At 41.6% G+C, this 25,472-nt stretch overlaps 1 protein-coding gene across 5 annotated transcripts in view; it reads right to left on the minus strand.

Moving 5' to 3' along the window:
• NUDT5 (nudix hydrolase 5) overlaps positions 1-25,472 on the minus strand; it is a 623,744-nt gene that overhangs the window by 36,622 nt on the left and 561,650 nt on the right. For 4 of the 5 annotated variants that reach the window (XM_044088255.1, XM_044088256.1, XM_044088254.1 and 1 more), the window contains exons 9-10: positions 9,100-9,108; positions 8,912-8,965 (exon numbers count right to left, since the gene is read on the minus strand). In XM_044088255.1, coding sequence (XP_043944190.1) covers positions 8,912-8,965; positions 9,100-9,108 — 63 coding nt within the window. Of the gene's footprint in view, positions 1-8,723; positions 8,812-8,911; positions 8,966-9,099; positions 9,109-25,472 lie in introns of those variants that run through there. The other variant, XM_044088259.1, reaches the window with a different exon arrangement.

Here is a 25,472-nt window from a genome sequence, read left to right on the forward strand (position 1 = left end):
GTAAAATGAACAGCATCAGAACTACTAGATTAAAATACCTAAATTTTGCTTTCAAAGTAAGCAGGACATGGAGAGACAGATGTGTTTCTCAGAGAATTCCCATTCTCTGGAACAGGCTCCTCATCCATGTGACAAAGAGTTCCTCCCTATTCCTATTTAAGGACAAGTTGGACCACTGATTGGTAAAGTACAGTTGTGTACACTTACCACAAATGTAGATGTTCGAGTGTATTCACGGTTGCAGTCATTACATTTGGGTAATCTGCTGGCAGGCTGCCCTCAGTCGGCCTGAATTCCAAAGTCTTGGGTCCTGCGTCGGTTGCTGTCTCCTCTTCCATTATGTCAGGTCATTAGGGTATAAAACAAGCAGCAGATGCCATTTTCTTTCATTTTTCTTGCCCCAGATGTCAGGTTTCCCCAAAAAGGTAGCAAAAAAAAAAAAAAATATATATATATATATATATATATATATATACATGCAACAAAACAAACTTCATCTACAAGCAAATATACCACATAGGTTGTAGAAGATCAAGAAGGAAAGATAAACTCAAGAATGAAAGGGGGATGGCGGGCGGGTAACTTGGACTGCAACAGTGAATACACTCGAACATCTACATTTATGGTAAGTGTTCACAACTGTACTATGGTCTTCTTGTTTCACTGTTGCAGTCATTACATTTGGGTAGAATCCCAAAGCTATGGATGGTAGGCTGGAGCTAAACAGCATTAGGGGCGGCTATAAGACCCTGCAGAACTGTAGTTGCAAAGCCTGCCCTGGACTTAGAGTAGAGAGGGAAATGATAATGCTTTGTAAAGGTGTGAACAGAACTCCAAGTAACAGCCTCTAGAATGTCTTTGGTTGGTACTCCTCTGAGAAAGGCTGCTGATGTAGCTGCAGCTCTGGTGGAATGAAACCTAATGCCCTTGGGCACAGATTTGCCATGGTGTAAGTAGCAGAAACAAATGCAGTGGCTTATCCACTTTGATATAGTCTGCTTTGAAATAGCCTTTCCTTCTGATCCTGCAGCATATGTCACTAGTAATTGCTCAGTTTTTCTTAGAGCTTTAGTCCTGCTCAAGTAGAATCTTAGCTGTCTGTGTACGTCCAAGGAATGCAGAATTCCCTCCCCCTTGTTCTGCGGATTTGGATAAAAGGTTTGCAGATGAATAGTTTGGTTAAGAGCCACACTGGAAACCACCTTAGGCATAAATGAAGGATTGGTCCTCAGAGACACCCTGTCTGGGTAAAATATGATGAAAGGCTCCAGAGCCATGAGGGCCTGTAGCTCTGCGACTCTTCTTGCTGAAGTAATTGCTAGGAGCAGAGCTGTTTCCCATGATAAGAACTTTAGATCTGCAGTAGCAGCTGGTTCAAATGGAGGCAGGGTGAGCATTTCCAACACATAACTGAGGTCCCATGCAGGTATTGGTGATCTTCTGGGAGGCCTTAAATTTTTGGCTCCTCTAAGATACTGCTTTAGTAAAGGATGAGAAAAGATTGGTGGCTCTGTATTGTAATGAGCCGAAATGGCAGAGGCATGGATTTTTATTGATGAGAAAGATAGGCATTTGTCAAGCATCTCAGTCAAGTATTGTAATATCTGAGGAATATTTGGTTCTGCTGTATCAGTTCCTTGTGCTTGATTCCAAGCACAGAATCTCTTCCACTTATCAGAATAAGATTTTCTAGTACTAGGCCTTCTGGCCTCCAAAATGACATCCATCACAGCTTTACTGAGAGGTGCTGTTTGTATAACTACATGATCAGCCATGCTGCCAGGTTCAGTGTTTGGTGCTGATTGTGCAGGATCGAACTGTTTTGCTGGGACAGTAACTTACGTCTTTGAGGTAAGGTCCAAGCTGGGTATTGAGACAAGTTCCTTAGGATTGGGTACCAGTATTGCCGGGGCCAGTCCGGGGCAATTAGTATCATCTTTGGTTTCTCTTGTCTGACTTTTAGTAGGACCTTGGGAAGAAGAGGCAGAGGAGGAAAGGTGTAAACTGATAGGTTTTTCCAACTGAAGGATAGGGCGTCCACTTTCCATGCTTGTCTGTGATAAGTCCTTGTGCAGAATCTTTTATTTTGAGAAGAGGCAAATAGATCTATGTCCGGGCTCCCCCATTTCTTTGTTATCATGCTGATGACTTGTGGATCTAGTTTCCATTCGTGAGGGTCCATAAGGTTTATGCTCAAATCGTCTGCCAGAGTATTTTGTTTTCCTGGCAGGAATTGAGCTTGAAGATGTACTTGGTAAGTCAAAACTGTGTCCCACAGTGCTATGGCTAGTCTGCAAAGGGGGTATGAGTGCATGCCCCCTGCTTGTTTATATACCACATAACTGTGGTGTTGTCTGTCTTTATCAGTAGTTGTCCTGGATGAAGTAATTCCTTGAAGGCTGTCAGGGCATTTTGAACAGCTAACATCTCTTTTTGGTTGATATGCAGATGTGTTTTGGGGTCCATATGCCCCGAATGCATTTTCCCGCCAGGTGGACCCCCCATGCGTAATCTGATGCATCTGTTGTTAAGGTTTGGCTGGCAGGGGGTAGAGTAAAGGCCCGTCCCATGTTTTGGTGACATGCCTTTGCCCACCATAGAAACTCCTGTTGTAGGCAAGGAATGAGAGGAATTATTGCTTCCAGACTGTGACAATGTTGACTCCATAAACTTCTTAGGCACCATTGAAGTTTCCTCATATGCAGTCTTGCATATGAAATCGGTAGGATGCAGGATGCCATGATCCCCAAAGCCTGCAGAGTTCGTCTTGCAGATAACTGGGTTTTTGTTGCCATCAGTTTGAAGTAAGTAGTCAGTTGCCTTTGTTTGTCTGGCGTGAGGAAAGCCATCTGGGCAGTTGTATTCAAGCTTGCACCCAGGAATGTTATCTTTTGAGAGGGTACTAGTTGTGATTTCTTTTCGTTTATTGTGTACCCTATGCATGTTAGAAGCCTTTTCACAAATGCCAGGTGCTGAAGAAGAATGTCCTTGTTCTCTGCTTGAATGAGACAGTCGTCCAAGCAAGGATATATTTGTATACTTCTTTGTCTGCAAAAAGCAATTACTGGTGCCAGGCACTTTGTAAAGACCCTGGGCCATACCTCTCAACCTGGAAACATCAAAAATCTGGACAAGGCCCATGAAAAATAGGTACAAATCTGTACGCTCATTAACATATGATTTGCATATGTAATTATGTAACCCCACCCACTCCAATAGAATAGTGGGACACCAACTTTCAAAACGCAAACTGATGAACAGACAACCAAAATATGGTACCCGAGTCCCCCTGCAGCCATATCAATGTCCCATTACCTGGCTATTTCGCCTCATTTACCATAAACACTAAATGTATGCATACTGCTTTACTCAGCAAATGCTGGGTTCCCTACAAAATGAATGCAACAAAAGTTCTGCAAAGACTGAGGAAAGCTACTACAAACAAGAACACAATTGCCTGGCATGTGGACAAGCAGCAAATGAATTATCTGCTGGCAATTTAAACACTAATTCACTGTCCAGCCAGACAAATATAGCAAATAATTTACAAAAGTGTGTAGCTCTTAATCACTAAAGATAAGTCACCTTTCGCACACCAAACCTTAAACCCCATTACGTCTGTTTCAATGTAACAGGGTACATTTTGCACTCATAACTATTATTTTCAGCTACTGTACTATATTCTCTTTCTGGAAACTTTTCTGCTTCAAATATGAAAATCGGCTTGCCTTGAGCTGGGCTAATCTGAATGAATGAATAAATAAATAGTTAAACTTATAAATCATGAAGAAAGTAAAGTGAGACAATAATTAAAAGTTACAATGTGAGCTAACAGGTTTTTCAGAGTTTCTGAAATAAGTCTCTCACACATCTACTTAATAAAAATAAACAGCAGCAACTTGGGTGGTTCTGCTAACATGTTAATGCAAAAGCAGATTAAATAACAGTTAAAGGAACAGTGAAACCCAAACGATAGCATGATCATAGGTGAGATACAGCCCAAAATGAATAAAACAGACACCAATTTTAAACCAAATGCTGGAATGCTTTAGCTTTCATTCCCAAATAAATGCAACAGTTGCTTCATCAGATTGATAAAGTCTTCAGTTTTCTTCCCCAAAATTCCAAAAATAAACAGGTACACCACCAATATATGTAAAGAGAAAGAATTCTGCATATCATGTGTCACAATAAAACTGCACAAACTCAAATTCCCAGGGCTTGTACAACTAAAACACAAAATGAAAAAAGCAACACATTTTATAGCACTGTGAATCTACTTCACTCACCACTATGAGCACTGAACCACATTGGAGCAATATGCAGAGGTAAGGCATCAGCTAGCGATCCTCTTGACCCCAGGTACAAAACCCCATCCGTATGCTGGCTACCTCCCGTTTCCTGAAAACTGTTTCCATGACTGGAGTGTCTGGAGGTAGAGTCTGCTGCCGAGCCACCATCTCCTCGCTCTGGATCACTGGTCCCCTGGCCCAGATACAATCCAAATGGTACACCAACTTTCCCATATCTGTCACAGAGCTCACAGACTGGCGACGCAAACCCATAGGACCACCTGTCTGGACTGGTAGCGTAGTGCCCAAAATGAGAAGGGGCAGTAGGAACAGCACTATCATCTGTGCGTGTTGATACACCTGCAAATGGACCCGTACTTTGCTTACCCCCCATCCAAAAGTTCAGAGAATATGTCCTGAAGTTCAGAGAATATGTCCTGAATGAACTTCACACAAAATGATTATTTGGAAGGTAGAAAACGGCAATGTCAGATAGCGTGATTATTTGGAAGGTAGAAAACGGCAATGTCAGATAGCGTGTTACTGCCTGGCTTGCCTGCATACTAGTCGGGACTCGTCGGTGCTGCTGTACTCCTTCCCGCTCTCAGCCAGCCGGAAATAATGACGTGAGCTCCTTGAGCTCAATTCCGACTGGCTGGTAGCCCTGACGGCGCTGACGTCATCGCGCACGTGATGACGTCAGCTCAGACAGCGCGAATTTAAAAAAAAATTAAACAAATGAAGCAAAAAAATCGGAAATGAAGGGGTGCCAATCGGGAATCGTGGCACCCCTTCATTTGGACCCCAAAACTCGGTAAATACCGAGAAATTCGGTATGGTTGGGAGGTCTGCCCTGGGCGCAGTAGATAAGCCAAAGGGCAGTGCAGAGAATTGGTAATGCATTAAGCCAGCCTTGAAACGGAGGTATCTTCTGCACGATTCCCTTATTGGGACATGCAGGTATGCCTCTTTTAGGTCTAATGTCACCAGCCAAGCATTCTTGCCCAGCATGGGCAGAAGCAGCTGCAAAGTTAGCATTTTGAATTTTGGAATGTCCAGGAATATTTTCAAAATTGATAAATCCAGTATTGGCCGCCAGGCCTTGTCCTTTCTGGGTACCAAGAACAGTCGAGTAAAAACCTTGTCCTTTTTCCTGTTCTAGTACTGGCTGAATAGCCCCCATATCCATGAGGGAAGTAACCTGTTTCTGTGCCTCTGCCCATTGATTTTTTGGCAGATCAGGCCAACAGTTTGCCATTGGCAGAGTATGAAAATGGAATCTGTATCCCTGTGATACTATGTTTAGCACCCACTTGTCCTAGGTTATTAACTGCCAATTCTGAGCAAAAAATGCTAATTTTCCCCCTAAGGGTGCTGCCAAAAGGTAAGTGCTTGGTGATGGCAGAGGGAAGTCATTGGGACTGTTTTCTGAAGGGTTGCACTTTATCTCCTCCAGATTTGGAGGTAGAAGCACCCCATTGCTTTGACCTGTAAGAATCTTGTGCCTGGTATCTAGAACCTTTAGGGCATCTGGATTTGCCCCTTTGAGCTCTGTCTGACACAGGAAAGGACCAATTATTTGTAGGCCAGTGTCTACTGAATCTTGGTGGTTGCACTTGTAAGACGTCTTTTACAGTTTGCATAGACTTAGCTTTGTCTTCCATTTTCTTTAAAACCTCTTCTGCCTTAATACCAAACAGAGTATCATGCTGTAAAGGTGCATCAAGTAATTTAGCTTTAACATGATCAGGCAAATTTTGCTCTTTTAGCCAGGCATGCCTCCTAATCACAGATCCAGTAACTGCGGACCTGCAGGAGGCCTCTAAGGAATCAAAACCACATTGCAAAGTATGCTTTCCAACTTGTTCAGCTGCATGCAATAATTCTTGCAATTCTTTATTTTCTGCACATTCAGAAATCAACATCATTTTCTATTTCAGCAATTCCATAACATGTTGTTGATACTTCAGCATATGAAACTGGCAGTTTAAGGCCCTAATTGCCAAGGTTGCAGATGTATAAACCTTCTTTCCTCATCTATCCAGTGCCCTTGAATTTCTGCCAGAGGGGGTAGGACTTTTTGCTGTTGAAGCCCTAACTCCCTTTGGACCCTGTGAAATAGTTTCAGTATCAGCAGCAGGGTTTCTAAATAAAAATTAGTGTGAGTCAGGGACCCTGTAATATCTGTCAGGCTTGCTGGGAGCCGGAGGTAACGAGTCAGGAGTCAAGCTTAACTCCAAAAACACATCATCCACACTGTCTAAAACAGGGGGTATGGCTAAAGGCCTGTGCTGAGGGAGAAGAAAGAAATCCCTGAGCCTCTTTTTTTATTCTGAGAAATCTTAACTCTCCCAGTGAAAATGCTCCCTTAAAGTATGCAAGGTTTCTCCAAATGAATAAACCTCAGGAGGTGATGCAGATGGGATAGATTCCTCTGCATCAGAATCCTCATAGGGAGGTACAGATAATTCCTGATCAGAAGAGGAATCAGAAGAAATAGAAACCTGATCTGAAGATTCATAATCAGTGTCTTGCTTAGGCCTCTTATCAGGAGGGGGTTGGGAACCCCTGATCAAGGTAATTAGGTCTTCAGCAATTTTGATCATCTGTTTTTTAGGCATAGCAGCCTGTGCACATGGCTCATGCGTCAGTTTTTTAGCTTCAGAAGTTGCTTTTGTCTTTGGTTTTGCAGCTGTCGTCGGTTTTATATAAAAATGTTGAGGCCTGAATACACCCTCAGAAGCCATTGCCTGCTCAGCGGCTCCAGACCCATCCGAGGGAGAGACATCCGTGGGTACAATACTTTGAGTATCTCATGGCTTGCCAGACTCCACATGGGTCTCGGTAGGGGCCTACGACTCAAAAGTAGCGTGTATCAGGGGCTATGAAAGCGCCTCACTGAGTACAGGCAAACCGGCGACTGGCTTAGGAGAAGCTTCGTCGTCGGTTTTGGACCTCGATGGTCTGTCTCTGTTCTTTTCTTTGCGTTTTTTGTGTACTCTGGTAGTCAAGATTGCTATCCGACGACATTTCAGGGTAGTTAAATCTGTTTCCAAAATATTTTGAGGCAAAAATATACCGACGCTTAATAGTGCGTTGGTTAAATCTAGCACAAAACCGACAGCCAGGCACGTTATGATCAGGGCCTAGGCAAGAAATACAGTATAAATGGAAATCCTTATGAGGTATTTGCTTCCCACAAGTAATACAATATTAACTTTTTCTGACATCGGTATGGAGCAAGAAAAAAAATTTCCCCAACGGTGTACTTAGCTTTAGTGAAGACTTCGGTTCTGAAACACGAACTCGATAATTTCAGGAGTCGGCCGACTGGCACTTGCGAATTGCTTCTGCTTCAGACACCATGCGGCAAGAAAGACAAAAGAAAATGACGTCGGCTGTTTGTTTTATACCCCCGACGACCTGACGTCATGGAAGAGGAGACAGCAACCGACGCAGGACCCAAGACTTTGGAATTCAGGACTGAGGGCATCCTGCCAGCAGATTACACAAATGTAATGACTGCAACAGTGAAAGATGAAGAACATCTGGAAACTGACTTGACAGAGGCATTCAGTAAGTCAGCCCCTATAAATCAAATATAAATCAAATTTGTGGGTTACATTTGGGTTACACAGCCCCAAGTGTTCATTAGCCTAGTACACACCTATGAACCTATGAACCACAGTTATGAAAATTTCAAAGATAGAGGGCTAGTCACTTCAGAGGCTAACCTCATAATCACTGCGAGAGCATGGGAAAAGAGAGGACATCACAAGAAAATGACTTATGCAGCAATCTTTGCTAGCAAGTGCAAGAATGTATAAAATGCATTTCACTACACATTAGGCATTTGATTAAAAATGCCCAGCTACCATGAAAATCCTTTTTTTTGGGTGGATTTCTGAGTAGCGTCCTTGCTGCATTTTATAACAATTATTTTCTATTTTTAAGCCAATGATTTAGGTGGGACAAATCTGTCGAAAGAAACTTTTATCCAGGCTATTACCATACAATTTAGTTTTACCCATAATTCACTGCACAGTAGCACAACAATTTCTAAATACCTTCAACAGTATATACAGTTTATAAAAATGATCATATCATCAAATTAATTACAAAATATATAAAATCCATCAGAAAGCCAGTTACACAAAGGAGACCATGAGGGTAGGGTTTGGGGTCATGGACCAAGTATTCAAAGCACTGCTTTCCTCATAGAGAAAAATGTATGCCTGGTATATGGTGACACCTCATGGAGCTTAATTTTCTAGTTATTCCAAACGCAACTGTACAAATTTAGACAGACATTAAAGCTTTACCATCCCTGAGTCTGCATGGCATCAAAAAAACATTAAACTAAAATGCCCAAAGAGCCACAAACTCAAAGACTGCAATTCAGGACTGCTGTAAGCTGGACAAAAATATTACCTGGGGGTGGACATTTACACTGAACAGAGCTGCAACGTCTGTCCTCTATTCCGTAACAGGAGGTCAAATGACGTGACAAGATGGCACACTGCAGCAAAATAACGCAGGTATTCCACAATCACAAATAGCAAAAAAAAAAAAGGAGTGGCAAAAAGGGGAAAAAATATAGACTAAAAAATGTTACCTACCATCAAGTTTCTTTAGTAGTTCATTCACTGGTATCAAAACTACCTCCACAAATTCTACAATAAAAGGAAAGAAACATGAATGAACTATATGATCTGAATATTCAGCAGAAACATGAAAAACATATATACATTTTTAACTATACTTAGCAATTTGTATTCACGCCGCTGACAATTAACTGGTAACATACCTCCATCAGCTGAAAAGAGAGAGAACACAAAAAACAGATAAATTAGTTAAACTTGTATCACTATGCAACATAACGCCTAACAAAAAGTAAACTCTACAGACACAGAGAATGCACATATGAAAAGTACATTTGTGTAGTTAACTTACCACAACTGTACATGTTTAAAATTGTGGTCATAACCTTCAGAACTCTGTCTAAGGTGGAGGTCTGAATGTTTGACCAAACATTCAGAGCTGAGCAAATTTTCCCTTTGGCTGGGCTGACATAATCTTTTCCTCGGATATCTCCACATACCTGGAACAAAGGTGACATGCTGGGCCATTTCTGTTTTTTTTTTTCCATTCCCCTCATTTTAGTCAGGACTAACCCTAATACAAATACCCCATGTTCAGGCAATGGCGTAAAAAGTCTAACCACCAGAGTCATCTGAACAAAAGCAACGTAGGGACGAAGAACAGATGTGGAGAAGGACTTGGGTAGAAAGGATGGAAATCCACTCTGGCAACTGTTGTTCTCAGGTTCAGAGAGGATGCTGAGTAGGAGTCAGGATTGCAAAACTAACCACACTCGAATAGTTACAGTTACTGTCAGCTGACTGCACAAGTGTGCCATGTTCAATGAGTGTTTCACTGCTGCAATCATAACCTTGAGGAAGGCTATCAGGGCTGATGGTCACTCCAGCAAAGGGGCTGGATAAACCAGTAGATGATGAGGTCTAGCCAACGATGCTTGGTAAAGATATGGACATGAGGCCAGGTGGCTGCAACTAAAATATCATGAGTACTAACCACCTTCAACAAGGCAGTGGCCCTTGTAGAGCATAACCTAAATTTAATCAGCAAGGGTTTGCAGCAGTAATTAATGCTACCTGCTACTTACTTTGAGACTATTTGGACACAAACATTTTTTTTCCTTCTGTGCAAATGCCAGAAGCATCTGTTCTGATCTTTGGAATTCTTTTGTTCTGTCTAAACAGCATCTCAATTTCCAGTACACAAGTGAGTGTAGGATTCTTTGATATGAGGTGTTGGAAAAAAAGCTGGTATTTGGATGACTTTAGTGGCACTTTATTTATTTTTATTTTATTTATTTTACATTTGTTAACCGGGCTAGTCTAGCTGGATATATTTCCATTTTCAGTAGAGGCCCGGGGAGAAAAGCTCCACATATAGAGATCAGAGATATATCATGAGCTCAATTAACAGATTACAGGCTGGTAGGACTTAGACAATGAATATTGTTACCCAAACAAGAATAGGACTTAAAAATTTCTAGACAATCTAAATGACATCATAATGAATATTATTACATAGTTTAAAACAAGAAAAAAAAAATTAAGACCAAGGAAAGAGAAATGTACATTGTTACTAAAAAGGAAAGGAGTTTAACTTTCTGGACAATCTAAATAACCTCATATTGAACATTATTGCTTATTTTAACAGCAAGTAGAGAAAGTGGAAGACCAAGGAGGAAAGAGAAACAACAATAGAGAGAGAGAGTAGAGTTAAAAGAGATACAAGTTTACTGGAAAAGTCATAGCCAATAAGGAGGAGAGATATATGAGAGAAGTATGTAGGGTGGGAGGAAGATTAGGGAGAAAGGAGGAGGCACAACAGAATAGGGCGAAAGAGGGTTAAGAAGGAATCAACATTTAGTCAGGATTAGAGCAGGGACACATCCAGTGGCTTCTGAGGTATGTTCTGAGTTTTGTTTAAACAGAATAGTAGATGGAATGGAAGTAAGTTGGTAGGAAGTTGATTCCAGTGTTTACCTATGGAGTTTGAGAAGAGGGAGTCACCAGCTAGGTTATTAGATTTGGTTAGGGTAACCAGCAGTTTGCTAGATGAGCGGAGTGAGTTCAGATTAGCATATGGGGTTAAGAGGTTAGAAAGTACAGGTGTGTTAAGAGATTGGTAGAAAGCTCTTTGGACAAATGTAAGTTGGGAAAGAAGTAACATGTTTGACAGTTCAAGCCAGTTCAGTTGCTGCAGATTCAGACAGTGATGAGTTCTGAAAGGCTTCCCAGTAACAAATCTAGCTATGTTATTGTAGGTAGTAGACAGTTTGGAAAGATTGTTTTCTTGAGGTTAGTATAGATGGGAGAAGCATAGAGAAGAGTGGAAATGAGATGAGAGTGGGCAAGAGTAGCTTTGGCTGGGAGGTTAAGAAAGTCTTAATTCTATAGAGAGAGCCAAGTTTCCTGTTTACACATTTAATGGTATTATTGATATGACAGTCAAAGGTAAGATTGTTGTCAATTGTGACACCTAGCAGTTTGGTAGTAGGGTCAGGTGATATAATGGTTCCATTGTTAGATAAGATAGTGAAATCTAAAGCTGGGGATCTGGTAGTAGGCTTAAAGAGTAAGAGTTTGTTTTTTTTTGTGTTTAGGAGCAGGCAACGATTTAAGAACCAAGTTTCTACTTTGGAAAATACAGCTTGAGTATTAGTTTGAAGTTCGGAAATGGATTTAGCAGAGCAAATTAGTGTGGAGTCATCAGCATATTGTATACAAGTAGCCTGGGGAATAGCTACTTGTAGGTCATTTATAAAGAGGGAGAAAAGAAGAGGTCCAAGAATAGAGCCTTGGGGGACACCAAGTGAGATTGGGAGAAGAGATGAGAGTTCCTTATTCCAGAGGACGGCCTGTTTCCTGTTAGTGAGATAGGAACTAAACCAGTGGATAGCCTTAGCTTCTAAGGAAAGAGATTCGAGAATTTTTAAGAGGAGAGTGGTTGACCATGTCAAAGGCTTTGGACAGGTCAATAAAGAGAGCTGAAGACAGGATGTTATTATTACGATTCTTGTTAATAAAGTCTGTGAAGGAGAGGAGAGCGGTGGTTGTGCTATGAAAAGGCCTAAAGCCATGTTGACAGTTAGTAAGAATGTTGTTTTTATTAAGTGGTTCATTAACTGATGGTGAATACATTTTCCATGATCTTTGCAAGTGGGGATAAGACAGCTATGGGTCTATAATTAGAATAATCATAGGAGTTCCCTCCTTTATGTAAGGGTATGATGTGAGAGATTTTCCAGATATCAGGTATGGTTTCTTCATTTACAGTTCTATTAATGAGAATGGATATAGGATAGGCTATATCAGAGGCTGCTTTTGAAGGAATTCAGATGGCAGTTGGTCAGCTGAGGGGGAGCATGGTTTGAGTTTGTGGATACATTTCAGAATAAAGGAAGTAGAGATGGGTTGTAGCCTAAAGGTTGGTAGCTTGAGGATGGAAGGTCAGGGATATTAGTATTGTCTCTAGAGAGATGAGAGGCCAAGGAATTAATAGTATCAATAAAGAATGAGTTGAAGGTATTGGCTGTATCAAGGGAATACTTTTCAGACCCGGAAGGGGATGGAGTGGTAGTCTGTCCTGGGTGAAGAAGTTTATTTAGGGTTGTCCAGAATTTTTGAGGGTTGTTATGATTTACTTGCTGGAGATTACTATAATAACCTCTTTTATCAGAGAAGATAACTTTTTTGGTAATGTTTCTTAGGTGCCTAAAAGTCTGATGGTCTATTGGAGATTTGCTAGTTCGCCATTTTGACCAAGCTTTGTTTCTAAGTAACATTTTTGTCTTGTATCTTTAGATAGCCAAGGGGCAGGTTTAGATTTAATTCGGATGGAGCGTTTTGGAGCATGATTATCTAGAATTGTTAGGAATGTGGTATTGAAGTAAAGGACAGCTTCTTCAAGAGGAAGTGTCTTTAGTGGGTTCCAGTTACAGGCATTTAGTTCACTTTTAAATTGAATAGGGTTGAATCGTTTATGATCGTAGGGTCCTATAGATGGGAGTATTGTTAGAGGCGGTTTTGTCTTATAATATAGGTTAGTTTGTGATCACTAAAGTCATCGGGTAAAGTTCCAGATTGATATTTTAGTAGAGGTTTGTTAATGAGAATCCAATCAAGAATACTTTCTTTGTTGTTAGGTTTGTTTGTCCTAGTAGAGGTGTCTATTGTCTGTGTAAAGCCATGGAGGTTAATATGAGAGGCTGGGTTGTTAGTGTTTAACGAGGACCAGTCAAGGTTAAGGTCTCCAAGTATTATGGTTTCTTGTGGGTAGGTGGAGGTGGCCCAACTAAGGATATTTTCTATGGTAGTAGAGTTATTTCCAGGAGGTAGATAAATACAGATAATATAGATAGATTTTGGGGGGGTGAGTTGAAGCTTTGAGATAAGAAGTTCAGTCTTGGTAATGTCCAGGTTCTCATTGGGTACTAATGTTACATTTAGTTCAGTTTTGAATAATATTGCCACTCCTCCTCCTTTTTAGTTTTGGTCGAGTCTTAAGATGTTGTAACCTGGAGGAATAATTTCATTATCTGTAGTAAAGGGTTTTAACCAGGTTTCAGTTAAACAGAGAATATCAAAGGAGTGGTGTTCAAGAAGGAGTGGAGATGGGTGATTTTGTTATTGACACTTATATTAAGGTGCCCTATGAGTAGAGTATTTGCATTGGAGGTTGGTATTAGTAGGGAAGAGTTTAGTGTAACAGGTATAGTATCAGATGTAGAGGCTAAGGGCCCTGGGTTTGGGTGAATGTCCCCATCTGCCAAGATGGAGTGGTTATATTTGAGGTAAGCTTTGTTAGAGAAGTTCAGTAAGTATTTTAGTTTCCTAAGCAAGAGATTCTGGATTTTAATATGAGACAGCCTATGATATCTGGCTAGAAGGTAGCTAGGGTAGATGTAATATTTACATGAGTAAAGTTTAGGCTTTCAAATCAAAGGCTGTATGTTTGGGAGAGTAGATAAGGTGGTAGTTAAGGTGTGATTCATAACAGGTCAGGAAGTAGGGTAGTGTGAGAGCAAGAGAAGTACTCAGCAGAAGTGTTAGCTTTAACAGAGTAGTTTCTGCTACAGAGGTCTTAGAAGAAGTTTTGTAAGCTTTGATGGACATGTTGAGGAGAGAAAGAAAGGATGAAGCAAAGGAATTAGACTCAGATTATAGAATAAGTAAGACAGGTTAGATGGATAAGTTAGAGTAAGTATTTATCTTTGGGTGGGGAGGGAAGATAGGAGGGGCAAGAGCGGAAGGTGTAGTTGGTAGGGTGGGTGGGATAAGGGGGTAGGGAGAGGAGCGAAGCGGGGCAGAAACAGTTAGAGAAGAGAGTGAGTCAATCAGCTTAGCAGGGAAGCTGAACAGTACTGTTTCATATGCTAAGTAGTTTAAGTGGTAAGTTAGGGAGAGTTAGGTAGAGGAAGATGGAAAGGAGAAGGCAAAAAACAAGAATATAACAGGCTCAAGGTATGTGTAGGATGTATACAGTTTGCAGTGGGACCCTGAGAGGGGTAATAGAAAGTAAGTAAGCAGGAATATTAAGATACAGTCATTTGGTGAATTAAAATGTAGGAAAAGAGAGAAAGGAGTGCAACAGCCAGGGAAGTAGTGTAGAGACAGTGAGAGAACAGGAGAGGCTAGGCAAGCAGGACGTCACAGCTATAATAAAGCTAGCGGATGAGGGGGACTTCAGGTCAACCAGGGGCAGGAGGGAGAAGCAATAATAGATGAAAGGGGAACTGTTAAACTGCAGATAGGTAAGGGACAAGACAACCTTAGCTGGTGCCACGAGTGTGCTGTCCACAGGGGGACAAAACATAAAATAAAGTAAATAGGCAAAAAATGGATGTACAGCCAGTAAAGATTATTTTAAATAGTCAATATAACTCAATAATGGTAAGAGGAGAGCTAAGGATATTACAGGGTAAGGAATGAGGAGAGCTGCAGATCTTAAAGGGTAAAGAAAGAGAAGAGACAGGTAAAGTGAGTGGAGGGATGTAAGAGGAATGATGACAGAGGAAAAGGAAAGATGCAAGTAACATGAAAATGTGGGGAAGTAATCAAGGAGGAGGGGTGTATAGGGGAGGATTTAAGTTTAGCGGGAATGAAGAGGATAGGAAGGCAAGGAAAGGGGTGTGTCTAGAGAGCTATAAGATTAGGACCCCTGGGGTGGGTGGGAATTGGGGGTAGGGAGGGAGGAGTGAGCCCAAGAGGCGAGGGTAAAACAACTAAAGGTGAGATAGGAGAGGAGACAATCAGAAATGCAGGTAAGAATGGTAGAAGAGCAGTGTATATAAAAGGAAGGGGTAGGATAGAAACTAAAGTACACCAGTGAGATGAGATAAAATTAAGTAGGATTAAATTAGAATAGAGCATACAGTAGGAAAAGAGGAGGAAAGGGTGAAAGTGTAGAATGATAATTTAGGCAGGTTACAAGTGTAAATCTGGAGTTAGGAGGAGATAGACAGACAGCAAGGTATAGCTAGGGCTAAGGAAAGTAGGAGACCAAATACTGACTTAACAGGCGACACTAGACTAGGGCTAATAAGAGCCAGAAAGAGCAGCAGAGTTGTAACAGAGAGAGGAGGGTTCCACCTATGAAATAGAGCAGGTAACTGAGAGGGATAAATAAGGGAAGCAAAATAGGACAGTGCAAGGTACAGGAAAAGGTAAAAATATATAAGCAGGAAGAGTTAATGAAGCAAAAGGGGTAGGGGAGGCTGAGAAGGAGAAGTACTGGCTGCTAGGGACTCAAGCACAGGCAACTAAAGGACTCTATAGGAAGACCCGATAGGAGGCTATCAAACTAACATTGCTATGCCCAAGACCTACTTTCTGATTCTTGTTAGAGTGTAAAATATGAGACAAGCAGAATTTCAGTCACTGTAGGAAGGGCCAGGTTCGTCCAACACCAGTAGGGAGTAAGTTAGGGCAGGAATCGTTCAAGTTGAGCTTGGATCTTTGGGGAAAGATAGGCAGGCAGAAAGGAAGAAAAAAAATAATATAGAGTTAACACTGGTATTAAACAAGGTAAAAAGTTAACACACTAACAGAGGTACAGTAGCAGGTAATAGCAATCAGTCTAACACCTTGATCTACTTAACAAAATTAAAATCTAGGTAGCATATTAAAAATATACATATGAGCAAGGCAGAATACTAAGAATCATTTAGTATATGCAATTCATTTCAGTAAGACAGTAATAAACGAAAGTTGAGTAATAAAATATATATAGTACAAGTTATTTAACCTGGTTATTCATCATATCATTACAATAATACCATTGCTTCTGTGATAACAGCAAATAAAGGGCAAGTAAGGAACATTTAATTTTAAAAAAAAAATGTAACAGTTAAAGCAGGAGTTCCTTCCGAGTGTACCAGGATGCAGCAGCAATATAGGTAATAAAGTAGTACAAAAGAAGAGACAACCAAAGTAAAATAGGTCATCTGCATGGGCTGGCCAGGTAGTGTTTAATAAAGAGAGGGCGGTAACAAAGTTTGGGGTATACTAAACATTTATATAAAAAGGACAGTTTTAGTTAGACAAAATACTGTAACAATTGTAGTATCAGTTACACTATCATAGACCGACTGCTAGTGCAGGGTCTTAAAGTAGTTTGCAGTCGACAAAACCGCCAGTTCTGCACGTGGAATAGCTCCACAAAAGTGGCACAATCCAGGTAGCGAAAAGGCTACAAATTGCAAAAAAAATACAGTATACTAACTAAGACCGACTGCGAGTGCAAGGTCTTAAAAGTAGGTTGCAGTCGGCAAAAACACCAGGTCTACACGTGGCTAAGCTCCACAAGAGTGGCGCAATTCAGGTAGCAAAGGCTACACTAACATGAACCGATTGAGTGCAAGAACTAGAAGTACTATGCAAGCGAAAACGCCAGTTCTGCACGTGGATAAGCTCCACAAGAGTGTCGCAATTCCAGGTAGTGAAAAGGCTACAAAATGCAGTAGACAAAACACTTAACATAGACTGATTGCGAGTGCAGGGTCATGAAGTACTATAGAAACGGTGAAAACGCCAGTTCTGTACTAGGATAAGCTCCACAAGGGTGGCACATTACAGGTATCGATAAGGCTGCAAATACTATAAACAGTTTGAAATAATGCCAATTTCTGATTCTTGTTAGAGTGTAAAATATGAGACAAGCAGAATTTCAGTCACTGTAGGAAGGGCCAGGTTCGTCCAACACCAGTAGGGAGTAAGTTAGGGCAGGAATCGTTCAAGTTGAGCTTGGATTTTCTGATTCTTGTTAGAGTGTAAAATATGAGACAAGCAGAATTTCAGTCACTGTAGGAAGGGCCAGGTTAGGTCCAACACCAGTAGGGAGTAAGTTAGGGCAGGAATCGTTCAAGTTGAGCTTGGATTTTCTGATTCTTGTTAGAGTGTAAAATATGAGACAAGCAGAATTTCAGTCACTGTAGGAAGTTCTGTGATCATGTCAAGCACAAAGGAGTGGTTACTATGCACGGTAATGGGTGGCTGTGGAACATGTGGAAAGGTACTTTATGCATCAATGCCTGCAGTTCAGACATTCTCCTGGCTTAAGTTACTGCAATCATCATGGCCATCTTTCAGGACAGACACTGCAGAGTAGGAGGTGGTTCAAATGGATGCAATGTGAGCTTTTCCAATGTGAAATTCAGACCACTGGCTGCAGCCAGAATCTTGTCCTTAGGGGTCTGAAATTAAGGATGCCCTTCAGAAAATGCTTGATTGGAGTTCTGGCTGCCAGGGAGAGGTCGACTGGCAGGCATGCTGACCAGGATGAAAGGTGCACAAGAGATACTGAATGACTGTAGGCATAGACACCTATCTGGGGTGCAGGCCTCTTCTTTGGCACTAAAAGAAAAATCTCTCTATTTAGCTACTGTGGTACTTTGTCTCCTAACCTCTCTCATGGCATCTAGGATGTCTAGAATATAGGTGCCCAAAGGGAAGTAATGTCATATCCTCCAAGATTATACATACAGGGTGGACAAGGGACCCCTTACACAGTGTTAAGACATTCACAGGCTGTGGCAGAAGAAAATGTCTTCTCCCCTTCTCAGCTGGATTAGGTAAGAAAACCACTGCCACCATAGTTATAAATGGGCTATCCAGAATATTTTCTGTCTTCTCCACACTTATTTTCTGAATTACTCGGGGAATAAGGGAATGCATATAGAAATACTGTACAGGGAGGAGGCATCCACTGTCCAGGCTTTCTTGTATGGTGCTTTGGAGCAGAATCTGTCACGCTGTATGCTGCTTAGAGAAGCAAGCAAGTCTGTCACTAAACATCCTACCTTGGTTCAGGAATGTTTCCCTGCACAGCATCCATTCATGTAGGTCTGCAGAGATTCTGCTTAGTTCGGACTACAACTGGGTTCTCCAAGGGGATACAAGTTGCAGTGAGGAGAAGGTTGAATTTTATCGTCTTTTCCCAGGACTGAATGCTTAGCCTGCTTAGTCTGGTCTGCAACCAAGTTCGACCCCAAGGGGACGAAAGTTGTGAGAAGTAGGTTGAATTTCAAGGCCTGCACTTATGTCTTCATATCTATCAAGCGCAATGATAATTGTGTGCTGCCCCCTGGATTTGCTGATATAAAACATTGTTGTGGCATTGTCTGTAACTATACTCAAAGTCTCTAGGTACCCAGACTGCAAGGAAGGCTTTCGTTTACCAGTTACACGCACTCTGCTTTCACTTGAATTCCAGGTGGCCTGCACTTTGAAATCTAGTTTGTGAACTACCTGAACCTGATCTTAGGCATGAGTGGTGACGACCTAGTTTGCGGTTGTTTGTTTGAAATACATAGAATCCTATCAGTCTAATTACTTCCTGATGTATGGCAGGACTGGCATCAAAGTCTCTAGAGGATGACGTTGTTGGTCCCAGATATTCCTTGGAAACCGCTATAACTTTTTCATGTGAAGTCTGGCTAACAAGGCCTTCAGGATGGTTGAGATGGTTAAGATGCTGAGAAGCTGTCTGGCAGTCCAAGAATCTGATTGCCATGTTCTGGGGTATAAATCTGACTTCTGCAAGTTGACAATGAACCCTAGTCTGTGTAGGCACTACAGAGTACAGTTAAGTGTTCTCTGTACTTCTCTAAGGCTTGGGCCTTGATGAGACAGTTGTCCAGGTAATGGTAAAAGTGTATGTCCTTGGGTATAAAGTATGCTATCATTGGAACAAGAAATATGGTAAACATTTTCAGTGCACTGGCTGAGTCAAACCACAAGGATGTAAGAGGAATGTGCAATCTCCTCGTTACAAATCTCAGTTACTGCATATGACCTGTGTTTACTGGAATACAGACAAGTGTCTTTGAAGACTAGGGTTACCAGGAATGCAAGAGGGCTCAGAATAGGAAGTGATGCCTGCAGATTTACATGTTCAAAAAATTAATTTCATTTTGGACGTATTAAAACTGGGAACAGATTTTTGAAAGCACAAAAATTTGAAATGTAAATCTGGGATTTCCTTCTGTAGTATTGGAAAAAAAACTAGAAACTATGGATCCTACACTACAGTCTCTTCCAGGATAAATTTTGCTAGGTGCTCAAACATTTGGAACTCTGCCAATTCTCATTTTTTTATGTTTTGACAAAGAATTAAATTTTGTACCCACTGGTGTTAATATATAGCGCCTATGTGATGTGGTTATGGTACAACACTGACAGCAAGCGCCTAACCTGGGAGGGCTGGTAGAAGGGCCATTCTGGCTCCCCTGCCTCACTGCCTTCCTGATGCCAATTTTCCTTTAGAAGTCCATTTTACCTTTGGGTTATTTTTCTTTCCCCATAGCTCTGATAGAAAGCACATTTAGGAAGTACAGTTGTGCAAGTAAACTTACCATAACTGCAGATGTCCAAATGATCACTGCTGCAGTAGCCTTAGCTATGTGGGTTATAGCAAACTGCCATCTATAACACTGATGAGTGATCTTCAGAACCCATTGGTATGAAACTATCTGTTGCCAAAGAGAAAAATGGATATTCAGAATTTCTGGAAGGGAAATGGGGCTGCCAGGGTGGGTGGGTGGGTGGATGGGGATGATAAGGTTTCTTAAATAGTGATTCTGACTTGTTGGACTGCCCTTTGTTTTGGGATTTTATAGAATTCTTTTGGAACCCCCTTGCCATTTCTTTAAAAAAGGTTATGCATTCACCAACAGTTAATCTGTGTTGTCCATTTTCATTCTTCATCAACTGCTGAGTTCGGATCCGGCCGCTTCTTCCAGATCGTACAACACAAACTCTCAAGCTCCTTCTTTTACCCTTAATGCCTCAGTCACCTTACAAACCTCATATCTAGTTTGCCCACAAACCTACAGAGCAGTTGATAATCAGGAAATAATGGAATCTGGGGCTCAAACAAAGAAGCAGCAGTTCTTCCTATATCCTTCGATCTTTCCAGGAGAAAATCAAAGCGGGAGTTGGTGAGAGGAAGTTGACAACGAATGAAAATAGACAACACAGGTGGAAAATTATGGTGAGTACACAACTTTTTTATCTGATGTTGTCATTTTCATTCATTCCTCAACTGTTGGGACAGAGTCCCTAGCGACCTAAATCCTGTGAGGACTCTGAGGAAGGATATTCCTAAGTACAGTTTAGCCAAAAGCTGCTCTTCCTCAAGAGACCAGATCCAATTTGTAATAAGCAATAAAGGTATGAGGATTAGCCCATGCTGCAGCTGCACAAATATAATCCAAGGAAATTCTAGACAGAAAGGCTGAAGAAGTTGCCACAGACCTGGTGGAATGGGCTTTTGGTAGTTTTTGTAAAGGCAAATCCACGTTTTCAAATACAATACAATCAGTCAATCATTTGGCTAAAGTCAGTTGAGGAACTGGTTTGCCTACTTTTGATTCAGAAATCAAAAGAAATAATTGTTCGAATTTCCACAGTTTTTTGGTTCTGTGAAGGTAAAACGTAACAGTCTGTGAACATCCAACAGGTGTTACATATATTTTCCTTTGTTTGAGAAATTTGGAAAGAAGACTGAAAGTTGATAACCTGATTAATATAATATTAGATTCTGACATCAATGTAGATAGAAAGGGCAGATTGGTCCATAAAGATACTTTATCATTGTGAAAAATTAAATAAGAAGGTTTAGAAGAAAGAGCATGAAGTCCAGGCAGGCACTCTTCTGGCAGAAGTAATAGCAGCTAAGAAAATAGTCTTCCAGATAAAAACCTTAGTTCGGACTTATCTGACGGTTCAAACAGAGGTTGGCTTAAGGCCTGAAGAACATTTAAATCCCAAGGAGGAGTAGAATCCTTTACAGGAGGTCAAAGTAAATATGTTTCTCTTAGAAAGGCTTTGGAGGAAGCAAACGTCGAGTTATTCACTCCTATATGAATCTCAGAAATGGCTAATTGTATTTGGACAGTTAAGGAGATACATTTTTCATTGAAAATCATAGTTAAAAAGTTAAGAACCTTAGAAATCTGTGCTGAAAATGGATCTAAATTCTTTTATGCATCTATAAAACAAATATTTTCCATTTACCTTTGTAAACTTTTCTAGTGGAAGTTTTGTGGGATGATAATACAATGTGACATACAGGGGAGGACATCTTACACTGTCTAACAATGAACTGAACTGTAGAAACCATGCGGTTACCTTGGGGCCTGAAATGTCCAAGTAAGTCATGTCTGCTGGGTGAGACAGTCACTTTGGAGCCAGAGACCAAGGTAGATTTAGAAGGTGAGGTCAAAGAAAGCAAAACCAGATCTGACGAGGCCAGAAAGAGGCAATGAGGATAACTTAGAACATAGAAATTTAGGTACGAGGGGTAATGAGAGGCAAGAATGAAAGAGACTAGAGGGCCAAATGGAGTAGAGCATCTCTCACGGACTCTCACATTGCGGGGATCATGGCAAAGAACCTGCTCCATTTGTTGTTGAGAGGGGAGATGCAAAAAGATCTCAGTATGACTGGCTCCATCGATGGAAAATCTTCACTTCCACTTTAATGTTGAGAGACCACTCATGAGGCATTAGAACAGTCCTACTTAACTTGTTTGTAATTACGCTGGACTTCCACAGAAAATGAGATGCCATCAGAAAGCAACTGGATGAGATCGCCCATTGCCATACTCTCATAGCTTCTTGACAAAAAGGGTAAGAGCTGACTCCGCCTTGTTGATATGCCAGAAAGTACAGTTTTGTACCTACCATAAATGTAGATGTTCGAGTGCTAATACAGCTGCAGTCATAACAGATGGGTTCTCCTGCCGTCAGGCGGGTCCTCGGTCGGCCGAATTCCAAAGTCTAGGTCCCGCGTCGGTTGTCGTCGCTTCTTCCCTGACGTCAGTGCGACAGGGGTATAAAGGAACCAGCCAACGCCATTTTCTTCAGTTTTTCTTGCCCAGATGTCAGGTGCTCCCAGAAGGAAGGCAATACATAAATTTGTGTAATAATGCAGTGCAATATAATCAAAATACAGCAGTTGCAAGCAAATACATCATAAAAGAACACACCAATCAGGTTGTATGAGGATGTGTTAGCCTATAGGCCTGTCCCAAGAGGGGAAGGAGGGAGGGAAACCTGGACTGTATTAGCACTCGAACATCTACATTTATGGTAGGTACAAAACTGTACTATGTTCATCATGCATACAGCTGCAGTCATAACAGATGGGTAGAATCCCAAAGCTAAGAAAGGGGTGGTAGGCACTAGGTGGAACTAGGAGGAGCCAAAATGCCCTGCAAGACTGCAGTGGCAAAGCCTGCTCTAGATTTGGAGTGTAATGGTAGGTTGTAGTGCTTGGAGAAGGTATGCACAGAACTCCAAGTGGCTGCTTCCAAAATATCCTTGGTAGGAACTCCTCTGAGGAAGGCTGCAGAGGTGGCTGTGGCCCTGGTGGAATGAGTCCTAATGCCTGTAGGTACAGTTTTGCCATGAAAGGAATAGCAAAAGCGTATGCAGTGGGCTATCCATTTTGAGATTGTCTGTTTGGAGATTGGCTTTCCTTGAGCTCCTACATAGGACACAAAGAGCTGGTCTGATTTTCTGAAAGGCTTTGTTCTGTCCAAATAATAATGCAGTTGTCTGTGGATGTCCAAGGAATGTAGTAATCTCTCCCCTTTGTTTTGAGGATTAGGATAAAAAGTAGGTAAATGTATGGCCTGATTTAAAGCTACCCTGGATACCACTTTAGGCATAAAGGACGGGTTGGTTCGTAAGGAGACTCTGTCCTGATGGAAGATGATAAAAGGCTGGACAGCCATGAGAGCCTGTAGTTCTGAAACTCTACGAGCTGAGGTGATAGCCAGAAGGAAAGCTGTCTTCCAGGACAAATATTGCAAATCTGATGAGGCAGCTGGCTCAAAGGGAGGCAAGGTCAGTTTTTCCAGAATGAAATTAAGATCCCAAGCAGGTATTGGTTGTTTCCTTGGAGGTCTTAAATTCTTAGCCCCTCTGGGGAACTGTCTTAAGAGAGGGTGAGAGAATAAAGGTGGATCAGTGTTGTATTCTGCAGAAATGGCTGAGGCATGGATTTTGATGGAGGAGAATGAAAGTCCACTGCTTAGCAGTTCAGCCAAATATTGTAGTATTTGAGGTAAATTCAGTTTTCCAGGATCCTGGCCCTTTTTCTCATTCCAGACAGAAAACCGTTTCCATTTTGAGGAGTAAGCTCTTCTAGTTGATGGCCTTCTGGCCTCCAAAATGACATTCTGCACCTCTTTGGAGAGTAGGGCCTGTTGTGATGCTAAGGAATCTTCCATGCGGCTAGATTGAGTGTTTTTAGCTGGCTGTGAAGAGTTTTGAAGCTGTGCTGAGTCAGAAGAAGTGGCATTAGAGGCAGGGTCCATATTGGGGAATGCGTCAGGCTCCTCAGGAGTGGGTAGCAGTGTTGCCTTGGCCAGTCCGGAGCAATGAGAACCATCTTTGGTCTGTCTGCTTTGGTTTTCAATAGAACTTTGGGCAGCAGAGGAAGAGGTGGGAAGGCATAAACTGTCATTGATGTCCAACTGAAAGAGAGAGCGTCCACTCTCCAGGCCTTTGGATGGAAAATCGTTGAGCAGAATTTTGTCAATTGATGATTTTTGTGGGAGGCAAAGAGATCTATGTCTGGCCTTCCCCATTCTTGGATTATTTTTGCAAAAACTTTTGGATGCAATTTCCATTCGTGTGGATCTGTCATATTCCTGCTTAGGTTGTCTGCCAGCATGTTTTCCTCGCCTGGCAAGTACTGTGCTTGTAGTTCCATTTGTAAGTCCATGGCCATGTTCCAAAGTGACATGGCCAGTCTGCATAGGGGGTAAGAATGTGTGCCTCCCTGTTTGTTTATGTACCACATAACTGTGGTGTTGTCCGTTCTTATCAATAGTTGACCTGGTTGTAGAAGGTCCTTGAAAGCTATAATAGCATTTATTACTGCTAGCATTTCCTTTTGATTGATGTGAAGGTGCTTTTCTTTTTGGGACCCTTTGCCCTGAATGCACCGATCTGTCATGTGCGCCCCCCAGTCGTAGTCCGAGGCGTCTGTTGTGATGACTTGATTTGCTTGAGGCTTGCTGAATGGAAGACCTGTGTTTGTTTGACATGCTTGAGCCCACCACAGAAATTCCTTTTGCAGACATGGAATTAGTGGTATTATTGTTTCCAAACTGTGGCTGTGTTGAGCCCATATGTTTTTCAGGTACCATTGTAGTTTCCTCATATGCAGCTTTGCACATGGGATTAGTAAGATGCAAGATGCCATGAATCCCAGAGCCTGCAGGATTTTCCTTGCAGTCAGCCTGGTGCAATTTGCTAGTGTTCTGAAGTATTGAATTAGTTGCGCCTGCTTCTCTGGCGTGAGGTAGGCCATCTGTGTGTTAGTGTGCAAATTGGCACCCAGGAAAATTATCGTCGGAGAGGGTATTAGCCTTGATTTCTTTTTGTTGACTGTGTATCCCAGAGAGTTCAACAACATTATTACATAAGCCAGATGTTTCAGAAGAATGTGCTTGCTGTCCGCTTGGATCAGGCAGTCGTCCAAATAGGGGTATATTTGTATCCCTTGAAGTCTGCAGTAGGCAATTACTGATGCCAGGCATTTCGTGAATACTCTGGGCGCAGTAGATAAGCCAAAGGGCAATGCAGAAAATTGATAATGAGTTGAACCTGCAAGAAATCTGAGGTACCTTCTGCAATTTTGTCTGATTGGGACATGCAGGTATGCCTCCTTGAGGTCCAATGTTACCAGCCAAGACTCCTTGCCCAGCATGGGAAGAAGTTGCTGTAGAGTGAGCATCTTGAATTTTGGTACGAGTAGAAATGTGTTTAGGATGGATAGGTCCAAAATAGGTCTCCAGTTTTTTCCCTTCCTTGGTACCAGAAACAGCCTGGAATAAAAACCTTGACCTTGTTCATGCGTAGGTACCTCTTGAATAGCTTTCATGTTTATGAGATCTGTAATTTGCCTTTGTGCCTCTGCCCTTTGATTGTGTGGCAGGTTTGGCATGCCTCTCATTTTTGGAAGGGTGTGAAAATGGAATTTGCAGCCTCTGTTTATAATGTCCAGGATCCATTTGTCCTTTGTGACAATATGCCAATTTTTTGAAAATAATGCCAGCTTTCCTCCTAAG

Source organism: Protopterus annectens, chromosome 11.part0, assembly GCF_019279795.1.
Source record: "Protopterus annectens isolate FY-2018-M chromosome 11.part0, PAN1.0, whole genome shotgun sequence".
NCBI lineage: Eukaryota > Metazoa > Chordata > Ceratodontiformes > Protopteridae > Protopterus > Protopterus annectens.